At 36.5% G+C, this 17,585-nt stretch overlaps 1 protein-coding gene across 1 annotated transcript in view; it reads left to right on the forward strand.

Annotated features, from left to right (window-relative positions):
* Gpm6a (glycoprotein M6A) overlaps positions 1-16,889 on the forward strand; it is a 341,907-nt gene extending 325,018 nt beyond the window's left edge. Inside the window, exons 4-7 of the mRNA XM_023700101.1 lie at positions 5,903-6,056; positions 10,831-10,907; positions 11,415-11,480; positions 14,775-16,889. Coding sequence (XP_023555869.1) covers positions 5,903-6,056; positions 10,831-10,907; positions 11,415-11,480; positions 14,775-14,927 — 450 coding nt within the window. The 3' untranslated portion in view covers positions 14,928-16,889. The remainder of the gene's footprint in view (positions 1-5,902; positions 6,057-10,830; positions 10,908-11,414; positions 11,481-14,774) is intronic.
* The last annotated feature ends 696 nt before the right edge of the window (positions 16,890-17,585 follow it).

Raw genomic sequence — 17,585 nt, forward strand, 5'->3', positions numbered from 1 at the left:
CACTAGGAAGAATGTATGCAGTGTGTTAATTATTGAAACTGTCCTACCCATTTGATTTGAAACTGTCTCATTGCTATTTGTTTATCAATAAAATTATGGGAAAAAAAGACAAAGCCTGAAAAAACTCAGATCTTTGGACAAAAACAAAACAAAAACAAACAAACAAAAAAAAAAAAAAAAAACAAAAAAAATCCTTTGATGTCTCCCATGATTCTCCTTGTTGATAAATTTGTGTGTTTTTTTTTCTAAAATTTACTTTTTTTTGTGAGACAGGGTCTCGCTGTGAGTTCAGGCTGGCCTTGTGCTACTTTTGTGGCCTGCAGGCTGATCTTGAACTTCCAGCGATCTTCCTGTCTCAGTCTCCTGAGTGCTGGGATTATAGGCATGAGCCACCACGCCTGGTTCCAGGGCCTGCAAGGTGGACCAGGAAATTTGTATGCTTTTACCCCTGTAAAAATGCATATGTTTTTACGGAGTATAATTAGTAGAGCTGATATGGAAAACTGAATGGAATTTCTTCAAAAAACTAAAAATAGGGCTGTGCAGATGGCTCAGTGGTCTCAGTGCCTGCCTGGTAAGTACGAGGACCCAGGTTCCATCCCTGGTACTGAATGTTGTGCTGGTCCTGGAACCCGGGTGCACTGGCTACCGAGGTGGCACACGCCTGTAATCCCAGCACTGGGGAAGCTCAGGCAGGAGGATCACTGAGTCCACGTTGCATAGTGAGACACTGTAGCAAGTAAATAAATAAGTAAATAAATACTAAAAATAGGATAATCATATGATCCAGAGATCTCACTTTTGTACATTTACTTAAGAGATGTGAAATCAGTATGTACAGGAGATATAAGCATTTCCACGTTCATTGACAGACAGATTCTCCAGAAGAGTCAAGCTGTAGGGTCAGCATAAACGTCTTATCCCCAGTGGATGACAGCGTAATGAAACCATGCACTGGAATGCTACATGAGATAGTATCTTATTTGCTGCAGTGTAGAAATGGAACACATTGTGATAAATGCAATCAGATACACACAAAGCAAGTGTTGCAATTTGTCCAGTAGGTGTTGAATTTAACATGAATTATCTAAAGAAGCTGGGAGCAGAAAGGCACTCACAGGCTTCAGTTCATTTGGACAAACACCAAGGAGCACAGCTGCTGGGCCATATGGCCAGAGCTTACTTAGAGTTTTAAAAGTGGCCCCACTTTTCTAAAGTGGCTGTACTAGCAAGGACCATGCATTCTGGCACTGCACCCGTTTTACATTGTAGACAGGTAGCTCTGAGAACAAGTGAAAGCTAGACTGAAGAGGAAAAGTACTTGAAGTAGGGAGAAATTCCTAAATTTTACACCATCTCTTTTAATAGTACTACTTAATTACATATACCTACACACACACACACACACACACACACACACACACAATATATATATATATATATATATATAGTCATAACCCAAGTGCACAGACAATATTTTTTTGGGAAATAAACTATATTCTAATCAGATCATGTCATTTTCAACTCAGGTTTTTTTTCCCCCTTTTGTGGAACTGGGGGTTCAACTCAGTCCCTTGCACTTGCCAAGGAAGCATCAACTCAGTTTTAATATGACCCTTTTTTCTCACAGCCATTTTGATTGCCCTATTTTTAAGTCACCCTGATAGATTTGACTCGAGCCTCTCCTTTTTGTTGTTGTTGTTCTCTTCCTACCTGTTAGATAAATATGCCATACATGGCAAAGAATGCAAAGCCCCTGTGGGGAAACCAGAGGGAGGTGGTGTGTGTGTGTAGCTGGGGTCCCTGACAGTGCTCTCTCGCCAAGACCCCACTGTACCCTGTGGCTCGGTGGAATAAACCTGAGAATATTTTGAACTGTTCTTTAGTCACTTATTAAGATACATGTTCCATTTGTCTGTCATTGTTTTATCTCCAACTCGAATAGAAGCTTTCTAAGGCAGTTTTATTTATTTTTTTCCTTCTTTATCAATTGTTCAACTTTCAGCTTGAAGAAGTGAAAATAATACACTTGTTAATGGGGAAAAGTGTTAGTCCAAATTTTATTATGATAATAAAATACCTAAGACTGTGCAAACTTATAAAGAAAAGAGGTTTATTTGGTTTCAATGGAGAGTTTTTGGAGTCTGCTTCTTTTCCCCTTATTGTAGAAACATGTAAAGGGAGAGATTGCATGGCCAGGCATAAAGACAGCATGGGTTGGGCTCCAGGTAGACAGACAGACAGACAGACAGACAGACAGACAGACAGACAGACAGATAGGTAGATAGATGCAGGGTCTCTTTACACAGTTCAGACTCCTAGTGACCCTCCTGTCTCAGCCTCCCCAGCACTGGGATTACAGGCATCAGCCATCACACCAGATTTCAGGGCCTGCTTGGCGCACCTGCGGTTCCCAGCCTAGGGATCAGGCGCTGGTCCTTGTGCTTGCTAGGCAGGTACTTACACTGTTAAGCTATCTCCATGTTATTTTATTCACTTTCAAATTACAGAAAAACTCCTAGCAATAATTTTATTTCAATGCTAATATATAATAATGCTCAATGAATTTATATTAAGTAAAAAGTAAAATACAAGAAGAAAAACTTTTAGGTTTCTTGTTTTAGCCTGCATGTTCTGATAAAATCATGATAAAAATTGATATTTTGATATTATTCATATGATAATGGAAGATTATGAATATTAAACAATATTTAAACAAGTAGTTGGCACCTATCCATACCATTTTATAATAAATTTAATATCTAATATCATTTAGTTAATTGAAGAATTCAAATTGGGAAAGTTTTACTCATACTTTTTTTCTTTCTGAGTCAGGACCAAATAGTATCTTATTGTGTAGGATTGACTGCAAAGAGTGGCTAAGGCAGCGAGGCTACTTATAACTTCCGGAATCCTGTGCTTCCTTCCTGGAGCTACCACAAACTAATCCAGTGGATTCAAAGTAATGAACTCCCCATGACACAGAAAAAACTTTCCTTTGTGTCCTTGTATATCTTTCCAAAGTACACAATAATTAATTTGTATTCCATCAAACAGCCTTCTTGTACTGTATTTACCATACATCATGCTTGCCAGTCAGAGGATTTAGATAAGACGGTCCTTTTGTTTTCAGCACAGCTATGTGAGAGAGGTTTCCTGGCTTTCAGATTATACGTGATGGAAGTGGCTGAGAGGGATTAAATCATATGCCATAAAATTCTGTCCATGTCATCTGATTTCAAGTCCAACAATACTTTCATGATTTCTTCCCAGTTTATTCTTTTCCAGATATTCCAGAGTTCAACTTCAGAAGTATTCACTCTAGAGAGTAGTAACTCTGTAGATAATTTTTTATGTACAAAATTTTTTCAAGGGGCTGGAGACCCCAGGCACACAGTGCTTACCCTGCAACCGGGCATGGTGGCACATGCCTGTAATCCCAGCGCTGGGAAGGCTGAGGCAGAAGGATCATTAGGAGTCTGAACTGTGTAGTGAGACCCTGTAACAGATTAATTAATTAATTAAAAATTTTTAAATGTGTCAAAATCAGAAAAACATTATATCCTTAAAGGTTTTCTAATCGAGTAGTTTATTAATTTATTGATATTAAGATGACAAAATATGCCACTATAATATAACTAGCAATACAATGTTAGAATAGCTTTATAATTTTGAAATGTTTTACTTATTGCAAAGTTTCTAACTAGAACTGTGCATGATTTATTTGAACAGCCTTCACTTCTATAAATATCTGACTATAAAATAGCAAACAAGAAGATGGAATTACATTTTCCCTTCTTTACCTTACATACTTTCATGTCTATGAACTTCTTTTCCCTGAAATAGAACAGATTCTCACCAAAAATTCAAAAGCAAAGTCTTTCTTAAAATTTTTCTTTGGCACGAATCTTATACATTCATTCCAAAGAAAGTATTTTCTCCCTGCAGTGATTTATTCTGTAACTTCCGGCTTTATTAATCTGCTAAAACTTTAGCACTTACAGCAAAAAGAAACCATGCATCAGTCGTCTGGTTTGAAGAGTCGTATGTCTTTTCTCGTGAGGTGGCTCCCACACTGTTCAGTGTTACAACTAAGTCTGAATCTGCTGGCGCAGAAGTCCTATTGCACGGTGGACTACACCTTCAGAAGAAGCAGAAAAAGAACGAGATAGAGAGGCCGGCTGTCTCTGGGCATACGATCCTTAGTGGGCGCCTGACCTCATCTATCTATCTCTGAAGCTAAGCAAGGTCGGGTCTGGTTAGCACTTGGGTGGAGGATAGCTGAGGCTGGGTCCAGACGCGCTGACTACTCCCCCATGGGCTTCAGAGCTGGCCTTCCTTCTCCAAGACAGTGTTTTAGGTGCCACATTATGACACTGTTCTTCAAACCACGCGTTATCCATGAGATCTGCAATTCCAAGAACCGAAAATGTTAATAAAAGAAACATTTTCTCCCAAAGGAGTTCAGAGAATTTCTTCACATATGCTACATTCTAAGACTTTCTGAATCCTTTCATCTTGAGAGAGCATAATTTGAATAAATTTTCCAAACACAAGAGCTTCTCTTTTTCCAATTTTCCCCCAACATGAAAATAAATCGATCAAAAAAGAAAACACCTAGTATTTTGCAAAAGCAGGTTTCTATGCGAAATGGTTTTTAAAAATTCATTATTTTGCTTAAACTTCATTGCAGTGTGTAGGGTCAATTTAGAGTCATTTCCATTTTGCAAAGGCACGAATAGAGCGCTGAAGAATAGCCTACACCAGACAGCTTAAAAGCTGTGTCTTAGGTGGGCATAATACCTTTTTAAGGTATACGTTTAGGCAAGAGTTACAGGAAGTGATGTATCAATGCTTATTAAGTGAGTAAGTAGCACTTTATCTTTATGTATTAGAATCGTGTGATACAATATGGGAATTACGTGCATCATGGAACGTAGCTTATTAACGGTGAGTGGATCTTGTCACTTGTGGCATGCTTATCCATACTCAGGGTCTAGCAGGTCTTCCTCACTGTGACTGGCTGCTGAAGAAATTCTGGCATGAGGAAGGCTTTGAGAAAGGAGCCATTCTGACCCAGCTTCCCATTTCTCAGTGAATGTCACTTGTGAATGGGCTTCATCTTCTTCATTCCAGGAAGGAGAAATAAGAGAGAATGCACAAGAAAATGTGTCCTCTTGGGCAGTGTGGTTGTTGGTACAGACAAACAAAATGCTTGCTGCACACAGCCAAATGTGTTCTAAGACCCAGTGTATGCATTGCTACATGGAATACTTTTATTCTTTTTATCTGTAAAACAAGGAGGAAGTATTACTAACATAAAATTATTCACAATAGTCTTTCTCTCTTGTTGTTTTTTTTTTTTCCAATAGAATGTAGCATTTTCCAGGGGCCAGGGAGATGGCTCAGTGGAATAAGCGCTTCCCTGGCAAGCACAAGGGCCTGAGTTCAATCCCCAGTTCCACAAAAAAAAAAAAAAAAAAAAAAAAGTAGCATTTTCCAGTATCTCTTCTAAATTCCATTTTCCAAATGGTATTAGCTACTGTTTTCTAAATTTTAAAAGCATATGGAGACTACTGGGGAGATAGCTCAGTGGGAGAAGCTCCTGCCTGATAAGTGTGAAGTCTTGAGTTTGAGCTCTAGTTCAAAAAAAAATGTGAGATTTTTAAGTCCAAAAATTAATATAGGTACTCCGCAATTTCTGTCAAGGTGAGATTTTGTGATAGGTGTTTCCACTCTGTCATTTCTTGACTTTATATTGCAGTCCCTAAGGGTGCTGTGCTAATCAGTTATGTATCATGACCCTAAAAGCCTTACCAACAGGATTGAGTTTTGCTGATGGATCAAAAAATATCTTTTCTAGTGGATGATGTTTTTCTCTCCCCATTTTCTGTCTGTGCAGTTCATCATGCTGACCTACCTTTTCATGCTGGCCTGGCTGGGGGTCACAGCCTTCACTTCCCTGCCCGTTTACATGTACTTCAATGTGTGGACCCTCTGCCGGAATACTACCCTGGTGGAGGGGGCAAATCTTTGCTTGGACCTTCGTCAGTTTGGTAGGTAGATATTGAATCTCTACCTGTAAAGCACAACCTCATGTTGTTTTAGTTAAATATCTGCATGTAACACATTTTAAATCGCCTTGGATCCAGCACTAGCTCTACCACTGAGATAATTTTGTCAAGTCACTTGTTAAGATACTCTTTCTTAGATTTAAAGAAATAAGAATTCAAAAGAGAAGAAAAGTCAGGCTCATATCATACATTTATGGACAGACTATCAGACTGTGTTTTCTGGTATTAGTTGATTAAAATTTTGATTGCTGTACTCTTTTCAAACTCAATCTGATGTCTACATTCTCCTGATTGAACTAAATAAGGTTTTAAAAAGAGATTTTTTTTCAAGTTGTAATATTAATTAAGCCATTATTATATCTGATGGGCAGAAAAATGACCCTGAAAGACTGTGTACATCCTTATTCATAGACCATAGAATGTGTGGGGTTTCATGACAAAAAAGAATTAACCTTACAAGTAGAATTAAGGCTTCACTGTTTTTTATTTTGACTTCTTTTATTCTACTACATAAACTATATGATTTTATGATATTAGATATATTAATGTGTTTATCTTAGTAAAATTGTATTATGAAATATTAAAACTTATCCCATCATGTTTTTGAGATCCAATATTTAAACTGTGCTCTAGTAAAGTGTAAAGATTTAGTGACAGTCCCTCAGGATCAGACATGCAGAGAGTGTTCCCGAATAGATGGGACTCAAACTCAGCGAGCTTGATTTGAATCTCATTTCTCAATATTGTTGCTGCAAAAATTTTTATTCCCCTTCTTTCTCCAATTATTGAACAAACATCTGTGATGGCAAAGCACAACAATTTTGAAAGAAAAATATATTCCTTGAAAATATATGAATGTCGACAAACACTTGGGTCATGGTCATGGTTGGTGATGCGTTTTCTACGGAAGAAAGACTTTGAATAAGCAATGTCCTTGTCCTCAACTATGTCATTCAAACGGACAATTTATGTCTTACAGGAAAATAAATGCACATAGTGTGAGTGAGAAATCCTTTATATGTTTTCCTACAAGTGATTTCTAATTGCCAGACTATAGTTATATCTGAAAAATAATTGAAGAATTGTGTCCCATTTTGGCTGCCTTGTAGGCTCTTCCTTTGTGTTAGTAATCTTATGTGAGTGGACATACTGAAGGAGAATTAGCTTATACATGCACTAAGTTTGCTAGTCAACTGAAAAATAAAATAATTTACCTTTATTTTTTTAAATAATTTTATTGAGAAACAAATAGCAATGAGACAGTTTCAAAACCGGTTAGTAGGACAGTTTCAACAATTAATACATTGCATATTGTTGTCTTCTTACTGGTTATTCATAATGCACCTTCATTGTCCAGATGGTCCCAGTGTAACTGAAATGGTTCTTTAACAATAAAAGAATGAGTCAGGAGATAGATGAATGATGGGAGAAAGCATAGAAATATCTCATGTTGTTTGCTGGATTGAAACACAGAGGAAAGGGCATAAGAACTAAGGAATGGGAGCAGTTTCCAGGAGCTAGTAAGGGATATTCCAGTTATTCTAATATTTGTAAAACTAGTGACATAAAAAATAAATTATTTTAAATGTGAACATTTATGTTGCATAGTAGGGAGTCAATTTCCTACCATCCTGTAAGGGAAGAATGTTCATTCTGCTTCCAGTTGCCCCAATTTCCTTGATAAGAAAATTTATCTCTAGAGATGATGCTTCAGTTGTCCAGTAACCAACAAAAATTTGTTATCACCTCACCGGTAAAAATTATCTGAAGTTTTCCATATTGCAGGCACAACCAATTCTTCCAGTACTGAAAAGTAGACTGTTTCAGTTTACCAACGCTGTGAACTTCCAAACAGCACAGGCAGAGCCTGCGCTGCGTCTCTGCGGCGTTCAGTGCTCCTAGCTCTCTCCTCTCACTTTCATTGCACTGAGTTATTGAAGCTCCTCTTGCCCAGTCATTTCTGTGACTTGCCTTTTCTCCTATTGCTTCTAAAGAAACTAAAAGTGTCAGTGCATATATGTTTTGCAACATTTTTCTATGAAAATTAAACATCTAAAGTCACAACCTTCTGAAAAATGTGTATATCTAAATAATGTACTAAAATTTTGGTTTGACCAATATGGGCATTCAAAGACAGATACATATACGAGAATTACTAGAACCAGGTTTTTGGAATTGCGTTGCAGCTTACCTCACACCTGCTCTTTTCATGGCATAATATTATTCACATGTCAATTCCCAAGCTATAATTAACTTAGACAGTATGTATATATTTGTAGGACACATTATATATATATCAAGGTACTTCATTTAACACGTAAGTTTTTATGCACAAAAACACGTAGCTTCAAGAGTTCTGACTTGGCTGAAAATATTTAACAAACAAGAGAGCAGGTCTTCAATACATGCTCCTCATCTGAAGGACAGGGGGGATTTAGGCATGTCTGTATGATTATAAGCAAGATGATGCAGTGGAGTTTCCAAGGCGGGTCTCGTACCTGGTATCTTGAGATACCCATAGGGAGACCAGTATGGCTGAAATAGAGCAAGACAATATTCTGTTGTGTAACAATATAAGGGAGACCTGGCAGGAGAATCACAATTTCAAATGCAGTTTGGGGAAATTAAGCAAATTAGTACAACTCTGTCTCAAAAAATAAAAAGAGAGAGAGAAAGAAAATAAAGAGAGAAAGGAAGCAAAGGGGGGAAAGAGAGGGAGGTAAAAAAGAAGGAAAAAAAGGAAAGAAAAAAAGAAGGAAAGAAAGAAGTTAAGACATGCTGAAGATGCATGGATATAGCTCAGTATGAAGGTCTTGGGTTCAATCTTGAGTGTTCAAAATAATAATAATAATAATAATAATGATAATAATAATAATAATTAACATCAATGAAGATATAGAAAGAATAAATTTAGATAAAAGATCAGAGGTCACAGCACATACAATAAATTTAGGCCTTTCATTCTAAGGGACATAGAATCGGCAAGATTTTGGAAGACAGGGTATCCTCTGACTTACAGAAGGGTTCCTCTCTGTGGAGTGTGACTGCTTGAGGCCGGAAACTGGTGCCAGTAGCAAGCTTTCATATGAACCTGTTTATGAGATGCTGCTGGTCTGGGACAGGAGTGCAGAAAGGAGATAAGGGAAAATGGCTTGATTGTGGAGGATTTAGAATAGAAATGACAGAATTTCCTGATAGATTGTAGGTTGAGTGTGAAAAGAAAGAATCTAAAGAGGAACTATTTTCATAAAGTGATCGGGAAGACTAATTTATATTGGAGATGGCAAAATCTATGATAAAGTTTTCTTGGAAATGGGGCAGGCAAGTAATATTAGAAGTCAAAGTCTGAAGATACCAATTCTTAGATTCTTGTTAGAAATCCAAGCAGAGTTGTTAGGTAAGAAATTAGATGCATAAATCTCATTTTCTGGAAATATGCATGAGATAGTGGAAAAGATCTAGGAGTTATTAATAACATGAAAATCTCTGGAACTAGATGAGATCAGAGAGGGAGGAAGATAGCTGAAGACTAAACACTCCACAGTTGCAGGTCATAGAAAAAGATGACAACCCAGACAGTGATACTGAAGAAGATGCAGGGAGAACAAAAAGACAGAAACAGAAAACTGGCACACACACCTGTAACCCTAGCACTTGCGAAGCTGTAAACAGGAGGATCACTATGAGTCCATTCTGTGTAGTAAGGCCCTGCAGACCCTGTACTAACTACATAAAAAAGAGATGTAGAACCATGGAAGTATCACCTGTGTGATTGTCTAAAAAGTACAACACCTAGGGTTAAACTTCATGCATTGGTCCTAACAGCCGTGTGCTGCAGTCTAAGAGTACATATATTTGAGAATCTCCCAGGTAACTATGATGTGGTTGGTTTGTAAGTCAACTGGAGTTAACATCAATTCAAGAAGTGAAATGGAATCTCTGTATTTTTCAAGATACCTTTGTTTTCTACATTAGCAGCAGCAGAAGTACCACTTTAAGCTGTACACTTTAATGGACTAACAGAAGCATTGTACTAAGTGAATGAATTTAGATTCTGATGACAGCAGACTCTACAGTATGTTTATCAAAATAATTATGATGCCTGAACTATCAAAATAATGGACCAAACCACTGAAGTAGCAACTACCATTAAATCTGAAAATTCTGGTGGCTAAATTCAGTTAAATTCAGATTTGAAAGGTTTTAAATTGCTTAAGGGCTGGTTTTGCATCTTATAATCATAATTATCTGCATAATTGTTATCCACAATAAAAATAAAATAATTTACCTATTACAATGTAAGAAAGAAAAGGAACTTGCTAGGGCAGGGGGAATAGCTCAGCAGCACTGCACCTGCCTGGCAAAGTGAGGTCATGAGTTCAGTTTCCATTACCATTAAAAAAAGGAACTTGAAGGCCAGCCAAATAGCTCAGAGGATTCAAGCGCCTGCCAAGCAGGCACAGGGGCCTGGGGTTGGATCCCTGGCTCTCTGTACTGGCCCCACCTCTGGGGCACACTGAGATGGGGATTGATACTGGGTATGATGGTGCGTGCCTGTAATCCCAGCACTTGGCAGGCTATAAACAGGAGGATCACTACGAGTCCAATGTAGTAGTGAGAACCTGAACACCCTGTAGACCCCTCCCTAAAATATAGGAAAAAAATACCTTGCTGAGATTAGGTTAGCCAAACATTGTTTTCTCTTTGGACTCTTAAAAATATTTATAATGCCAACTTGTAATCTTACCTGTTATAGGGATTGTGACAATTGGAGAGGAAAAGAAAATTTGCACTGTCTCTGAGAACTTCCTAAGGATGTGTGAATCTACTGAGGTGAGTGTCTTTGCACTCCCCCAACTTTGTCAGCCTTGTAACATTCATTTTGTTATTTGCAGAATATGATATAATTAAATTATGCTGGATTATCTTTTGTTACCTTTAGCGGTTATTCTACCTGCAGAGTGAGTTTCTAAGAAAGGGTGTGTGGAACATATACAAAAGTAATGCTGTAAATAATTCAATGTGATTTGTAAATATTTCAGATTTTCAGAGATCCATTTTAATGATGGCTTAAAAACTATAGCTAGCACAGCTTTATGTTGTTGCTACAATATTACGGAAAATCACACCTTCAATTTCTATCCTATTCTCTTAGTGAAATTATAAAGACAATGCAGTTGTAAGGCTATAAATAATTTGCGAGATAAAAGATATTGTAACAATGTCTTGTGAATGAATAAATGGCCTGCCCATGGCTCACATCTGTCCGCAACGCACTGCAGCAGTTCTCTTCTGTGGGTGCCTCTGATGCATTCTGGTTCCTTGTGGTTTCTGTTGCAGCTCAACATGACCTTCCACTTGTTCATTGTGGCACTTGCTGGAGCTGGCGCAGCAGTGATTGCTATGGTAAGAACTCAGTGTTTGGTTTTGCAATTTAAATTACACAGCCATTTGCCTACAGAGAAGAACGTCTAGCTCTCATGTCCTAAATCCCCAAGAAACACATGTATTTTCTCAGTAAAAATTAGGGAATAAGCACATGCATATGTGGAAAATCACAGCTCAACTGAAATAAGTCTTAGCATTGCAAATAGAAATAATATTTGATAAAAATTTCAAGGATGAAAACATCAATATTGATAGTTAATAAGGATAGATGGTTCATTGACATTTTGAATTTTATATTACTATTGATATAAAATTATTTTTGTAAATGTCACAGGACTGCCACGCTACAGTGCTGTATATAGTTGGATTTCTAAATTTCTGTGTAAATATATGTAATTGTTTATTCGTATTCTTTAAATATTTTTCACATTTTAATTTTTTTCTCCATATTCTGTAAGGACTTAAAGTTTAGCATATCAATACTTGATGGAAAATACCTGTTCCATGTTATGCCTAAGATGTTTGATATTCAGACAGATAGTGAGGTCAATTCCAACTGCATATATTGTAGGGTAAAATAAGCTTCTCTTCTGGAGGGTTAACAACCTAAGTTTGCAGACCAAAAATTAGAGAAATATAAGGGCTGCAAGTTCAGCCAACGTTTTGACCCTAGCCTTTCAAGGTCAGTGAAGACTCAAGACATAGGAGAACTTACACTGTAACATCATATAATTCAGTTGTGTCCCAAATTTTCTGATCAAGGAGAGTAGGGGCCCCCAAAGCAACATGACCGATGTCATAGAGTGTGCCTAAGGAGAGTCACCTGGAGAGAAAACATTCTTTCAGGCTTTCACAGAGAGCAAATTGGTCAAGCAATGGCCATGACTCATCCACATGGCTGACACTGACAAAGGGTCTGCAAACTGCGGTACAGGGTTACAGGATAAATCCTGAGGGGACTTGACTGACCTTGTCAGATAGAAAAGTTACATTTCTTCTTATATAGGTCTTATTTTATCTTGATCTTAACTATCCAGCAGAAAAGTATAAAAACGAGGTATAGAAAGTAAAACCATATTAATATGCTGAGCTGTGAAAAGCTCAAGTCAATAACTTCTGCAGATAACCCGCTACTATTGTGGACTGCTGGACTGTATTGGATTCTTTTGCTGAATTTACACAACTGTAGTATTTAGATGCCAATGGAATACCCATCTCTGACAGGACTGAAAAAAAGTGGGGGATACAAAGGAAGGACCATTTTGTATCTGTATATACAGAATAGTTAGGATAGATAAACAGCTACTTTTGCTTAATTCAATGAGAAGAAAAATTTGTACTAATAGTGTTTGGACAGGATGTCCTGTCTGCAACTTGTACTAAGGATAACCACTAAGAAGATAACAACATACAATGTGTTAATTATTGAAACTGTCCTATTAATCAGTTTTGAAACTGTCTCATTGCTATTTGTTTCTCAATAAAATAAAGAACACGTAATAAAATTATGTTCAATCACATATGAAATATGATTAATTTTTAAGGTAAACCTATGGTTAATTTTAAGGCATGTCTTTTATATCTAGTTTTTATCAGCAATATTAGCAATAAGTTCTTAAGATCCTTTTTCACCCCATAAGGCTCTTTGTGAACTTGGAGGAACTTGCCTGTGTCTGGCCTATCCCTTCCTCCGTAATTTACCACAAATTCCAGTTGACTCATTGGAATGACAAGTGTGACCAAGGACTTGATCATCAGAAATAGCTTCTGCAGCCAAATCTTAAGTTTATTCTTTGGTATCCTGTACAATAAGTATAGTGTATAAGTCTTGAAGATTAGATCTTATGAGACTGTTATCCTTCTCTCAGTCATTACAGACAACTCAATATGTGTAAATGCTAAGAATCCATTGTCTGATTGCCAGGGAATGGAAAATTTAAAAATGATGTTTTAAAATACTTTTATCAATGATTATAAATTGACAACAATAAGACAATCCTACTATTCTAAAGAGTCAAATCAGAGTAGTAACTGTTAGTGACTTCTTTCACACTGTGGTTTAAAATGAGACTCCTTTTCATTAAAAATCATTTTTAAAATAAATAACAAGGGGCTGGCCAAATAGCTTAGCAGATTAAAACACCTGCCCGCAGGTGCAGGGGCCGGAGGTTTGATCCCTGGGCCTGCCCTGCCAGCCCTGCCCCTGGGCTTGCTGAGAGGCATTGAGACTGGGTGTGGTGGTGCACACCTGTAATATCAGCTCTCGGGAGGCTGTAAACAGGTGGAAGACTACAAGTCAGTCTAGTAGTGAGACCCTGAACACCCTGTAGGCTTTCCCTAAAATACAACAAACAAACAAAAAAAAATTAAAAATATAAACTCAGAGAAAATAGATAATTGACAACGTATTTTTTCCTGTTCATCCATCAAATCCATCCTGTGAAAAATTGCTGTCTTCTGAAGACTCAGAGGGAAGAACAGGAAGCTAAGCAAATACATTGTCTCATTGCTTCAGTGCAGGTCAAAACAAGAACTTTATTGCTTGAGCAACTTTTCTCCTCAAGACAAATTAGGAGCTTTCTCTCTGAACATAGTGCATTTCTGATTATTTTGAATGTACATACATAGAAAAAAAATCGATGTGCATAATATTTTCTGTGTTGTAGTTTAAAATATCAACTAAAGAAAAAAACCAAATTTGTTGCATGGAAAAATTGTCTTGATAAGTAAATACCTAGATATATTTTGGGATTTCTGTGGTTCCAGCTTATGCCTCATGTTGTGCCAGCATATTCCCCTATTAATTCATGTTAATTATGCAAAAGAACACATATGACCATATTTCTGATTATGAATTATTAAACAAATACATGAACATGAAATATCCCATCTCAAAATTTGATTGCACACAGGCAGACCATCATGGAAACATCACCTAATGATTAGAGACAGTCTTGGATTACTTTAGTGTCAATAAAGAAGCCAAAGTCGAGATGCTAACAGCTGATTGACAGAGGAATATATTTTATCTTATTGTTTTTATTACCACAAATATTGGTTTGTTTCTATACGTATGCATTTTTTTCTTTTTGTTTTGTTTTGTTTTCTTTCTGAACTGGGGATTAAACTCAGGTCCTTGAGCTTGCCTGGGAAGCGCTTATTCCACTGAGCCATCTCCCAGGGCCCATGAGCCATCTCCCCGGGCCCCATTTTTTTCTTGTTCTACACAATTTGTGTCTTTCTTTCTTGAAAGTATGGCAAATGAAGAAAGCAAACAGTCTTTCATTGTAAATTATTTTTGTTTTTACTTAGGTGCACTACCTAATGGTTCTCTCTGCCAACTGGGCCTATGTAAAGGATGCCTGCCGGATGCAGAAATACGAAGACATCAAGTCAAAGGAGGAGCAAGAGCTTCATGACATCCATTCCACTCGCTCCAAAGAGCGGCTCAATGCGTACACATAAATAAAATGTTCTGTTCTTTCAGCTATTTGAATGCATTGGTATTTAACTAAGGTCCATCCAACCATCCAACCTTTGAAAAACAAAATGAAAGTATACTCATTGATATTAGGGTGACGTACGAATCACTTAAATAACAATTATTTGTTGTTCAGCACTTAATTTCTTAATTTGTTAAATTGGTATCAGATCTCTTCTACAAGCTCCTCTTCACCTTTGTTTTGGTTTGTTTAAAAAAAAAAACTGCTCAGACTCATTTAATAGTTCTTTAAGATCACAGATACTAACATTATCAAATGCAAAGATTTGTTTGATTTTTAACCACTTCTCATGTGTTACTTGTAACACTTTTTGCATTATTTCTTATGTTTTGGAAAGAAAACAGCTTTTTATACTTTTTAGTTTTGATTTTGGTAACTAGTTTAACTACAGGTAACCTTCAAAGGGACCACTGTACATTATGAACAATAGACAGAGGTGACACCATGATGACGCCTCACGAAATGTGGAAATCTTGTCTGGAGCTCCGTGGCCACACACTGTAGGCCCTGGTTAACGCGTTCATCAATCTAAGGTGCAATTTCTAAATTTATAAGAGTAGGTTTTAAAAAGTGCTTCTTATCTTTGTTAACATTGTATTTTTTTCTTGATGTACTTAAAGACAACTTCTCTCTGATCACTCATATTTCTGTTGTGAGCATGTAGAAACAGTGATGCTAACGCATGGCTAGCTGCCTTTTTAAGAGTGTGACACCAGGCTTACCTTTTAAAGTGTAGTGTAGAGAACATTTTAATGGAAATAACTACTGTGGATTATTGGAGAATGACCTCTGTGATTTATGAAGTGGCTGGATTGGAACTTTTAATATGCTAATGTGGAAAATTAATTACCTTTATGAAGGTGGTATATTAAAAATAAGCACACTAACCCCTCGGAACTTGTTTTACCTACTTTAAAAGTCTGAATGGATTGCACCTCTGTAAGCTATTCCTAAAATGTGTATGATACATTTGAAAAGGTTTCCATTAATATGATAGCTTTGCTTGCAACCTTCCAATCTATGTTGGTTCACCTGTAGTGTTTTCTCAAGTGTGGTCAGAGGCCACTATAGAATGTATTGTTTGAAAGTGTAGTGATACATTTGTGTTTATATTTCAAGTAAGTCATTTTAACTGAATGTTAATTCATATTCATATTCATTTATAAGAAGTACCTGTATCAAAGGAATTTTAAAGAAAAAGCAATCAGTATTATTGGACCAAATTTGGTGTTGTTTTAACCTTGACTCTTTTGATTATTTCTAATGCTACAAGAATGCTGTAAAGTGTCTTTTAAAATGATGTAGCCTGACAAGACATTTTTGTCAGTGTATAAAACTAGGTAGTGTAGTGCACTGATCTGACCATTGTGGAATCCTTTCTCAGTGTAAGTGCATTTCTAATCAAATATATTGAGTGAACCAGTCTTTGTACAACTACTGGTCATGCATCATCAGTAATTTTACAAGTTCTTGTAGTAGGTAGGGGGGTAATATTAGGGTTATATGTGGCATGATTATGCATTCTGTAGAATTAATTGATTTGGAGTTCGTTTGGCTTTTTTTTACACTTAGATTATCTTACTGGTTCAACATTTTTCTGATAAATGCAGTATTAAAGATATTCAGCAAAAGTATTAATGGGCTTCTTTGAATTCTATATTATAGTGTTTCAGTTCTGTGTCTTTACAGTTTGTGATGATTTTTAAAACTGTCTTTCAAATTTATGTAACGATGTTGACACTTTTGGCTTTCATTTCTGGTATTAGAGTTTGTATTTTCACAGAGTGCTTTGTAGCAGGCGTTACAATTAATCTGTTTTGTACATAAATGTGCCAACAGCTTGATGGTGGCGTTTTTGAAATGTAGAACAAAGTGCTTGCAAAATGTAATAAAAATTCTTGTGTACTTTGTGTACTTATTATTAGTTTCTGCAGTCTTTTTTGTTTTGTTTTGTTTTGTTTATTTCTGTTTCTTATTTGTGTACATTACTTTCAAATTCAATAGACACCTTTGCCTTAAAATTCTTACTGAAACTCTAGGAACCTAGCCCTTAAAACTGTAAAGAACATTATGTGCAAGGATGTGAGAAAACCAGCCAGAGAAGAGAAGAGGAAGGACTTTGATTGTCATTTTCCTTCGACAATAGCGTTCGCCAATTTCTGCTGTTTTCTTGCCTGATTCCTGTTGTTTGTTTCTTTTAGTGCTTCCTAAACTCACTGCATAACAAAATAACTAAGGCAATTCAGAAAGAAAAGGATTTCTTGGTTCACTTAAAAATATCAAGGTGAGAGCAATGACAAAGAAATATGTCCTTCTAGACATTTTGATTTGGATCTAATTTCTTATATTCAAAGTAGAAATGACAGCAGCTTAGAAGTCAAGCCATAAGGCACTGTGTTAGTCTGTGCTTATGAATGGTAAGTGAAAATTTCTAACACTTTCAGTAGTAACAGAAATAGCTATCAATAATTTTAAGTATTTGGGGACAAATATATTAATTGTTTTAAAAGTCATTTTTAGTCAATAAGAAAGCTATTCCCTATATAAATACTGCTAAGTAGTATTTGTGATTCTTAGCACTTGTCAGTTTTTTAGCATAGCAGCAGCTTCATAAAGAATT

Source organism: Octodon degus, unplaced genomic scaffold, assembly GCF_000260255.1.
Source record: "Octodon degus isolate 3935 unplaced genomic scaffold, OctDeg1.0 scaffold00121, whole genome shotgun sequence".
NCBI classification, from domain to species: domain Eukaryota; kingdom Metazoa; phylum Chordata; class Mammalia; order Rodentia; family Octodontidae; genus Octodon; species Octodon degus.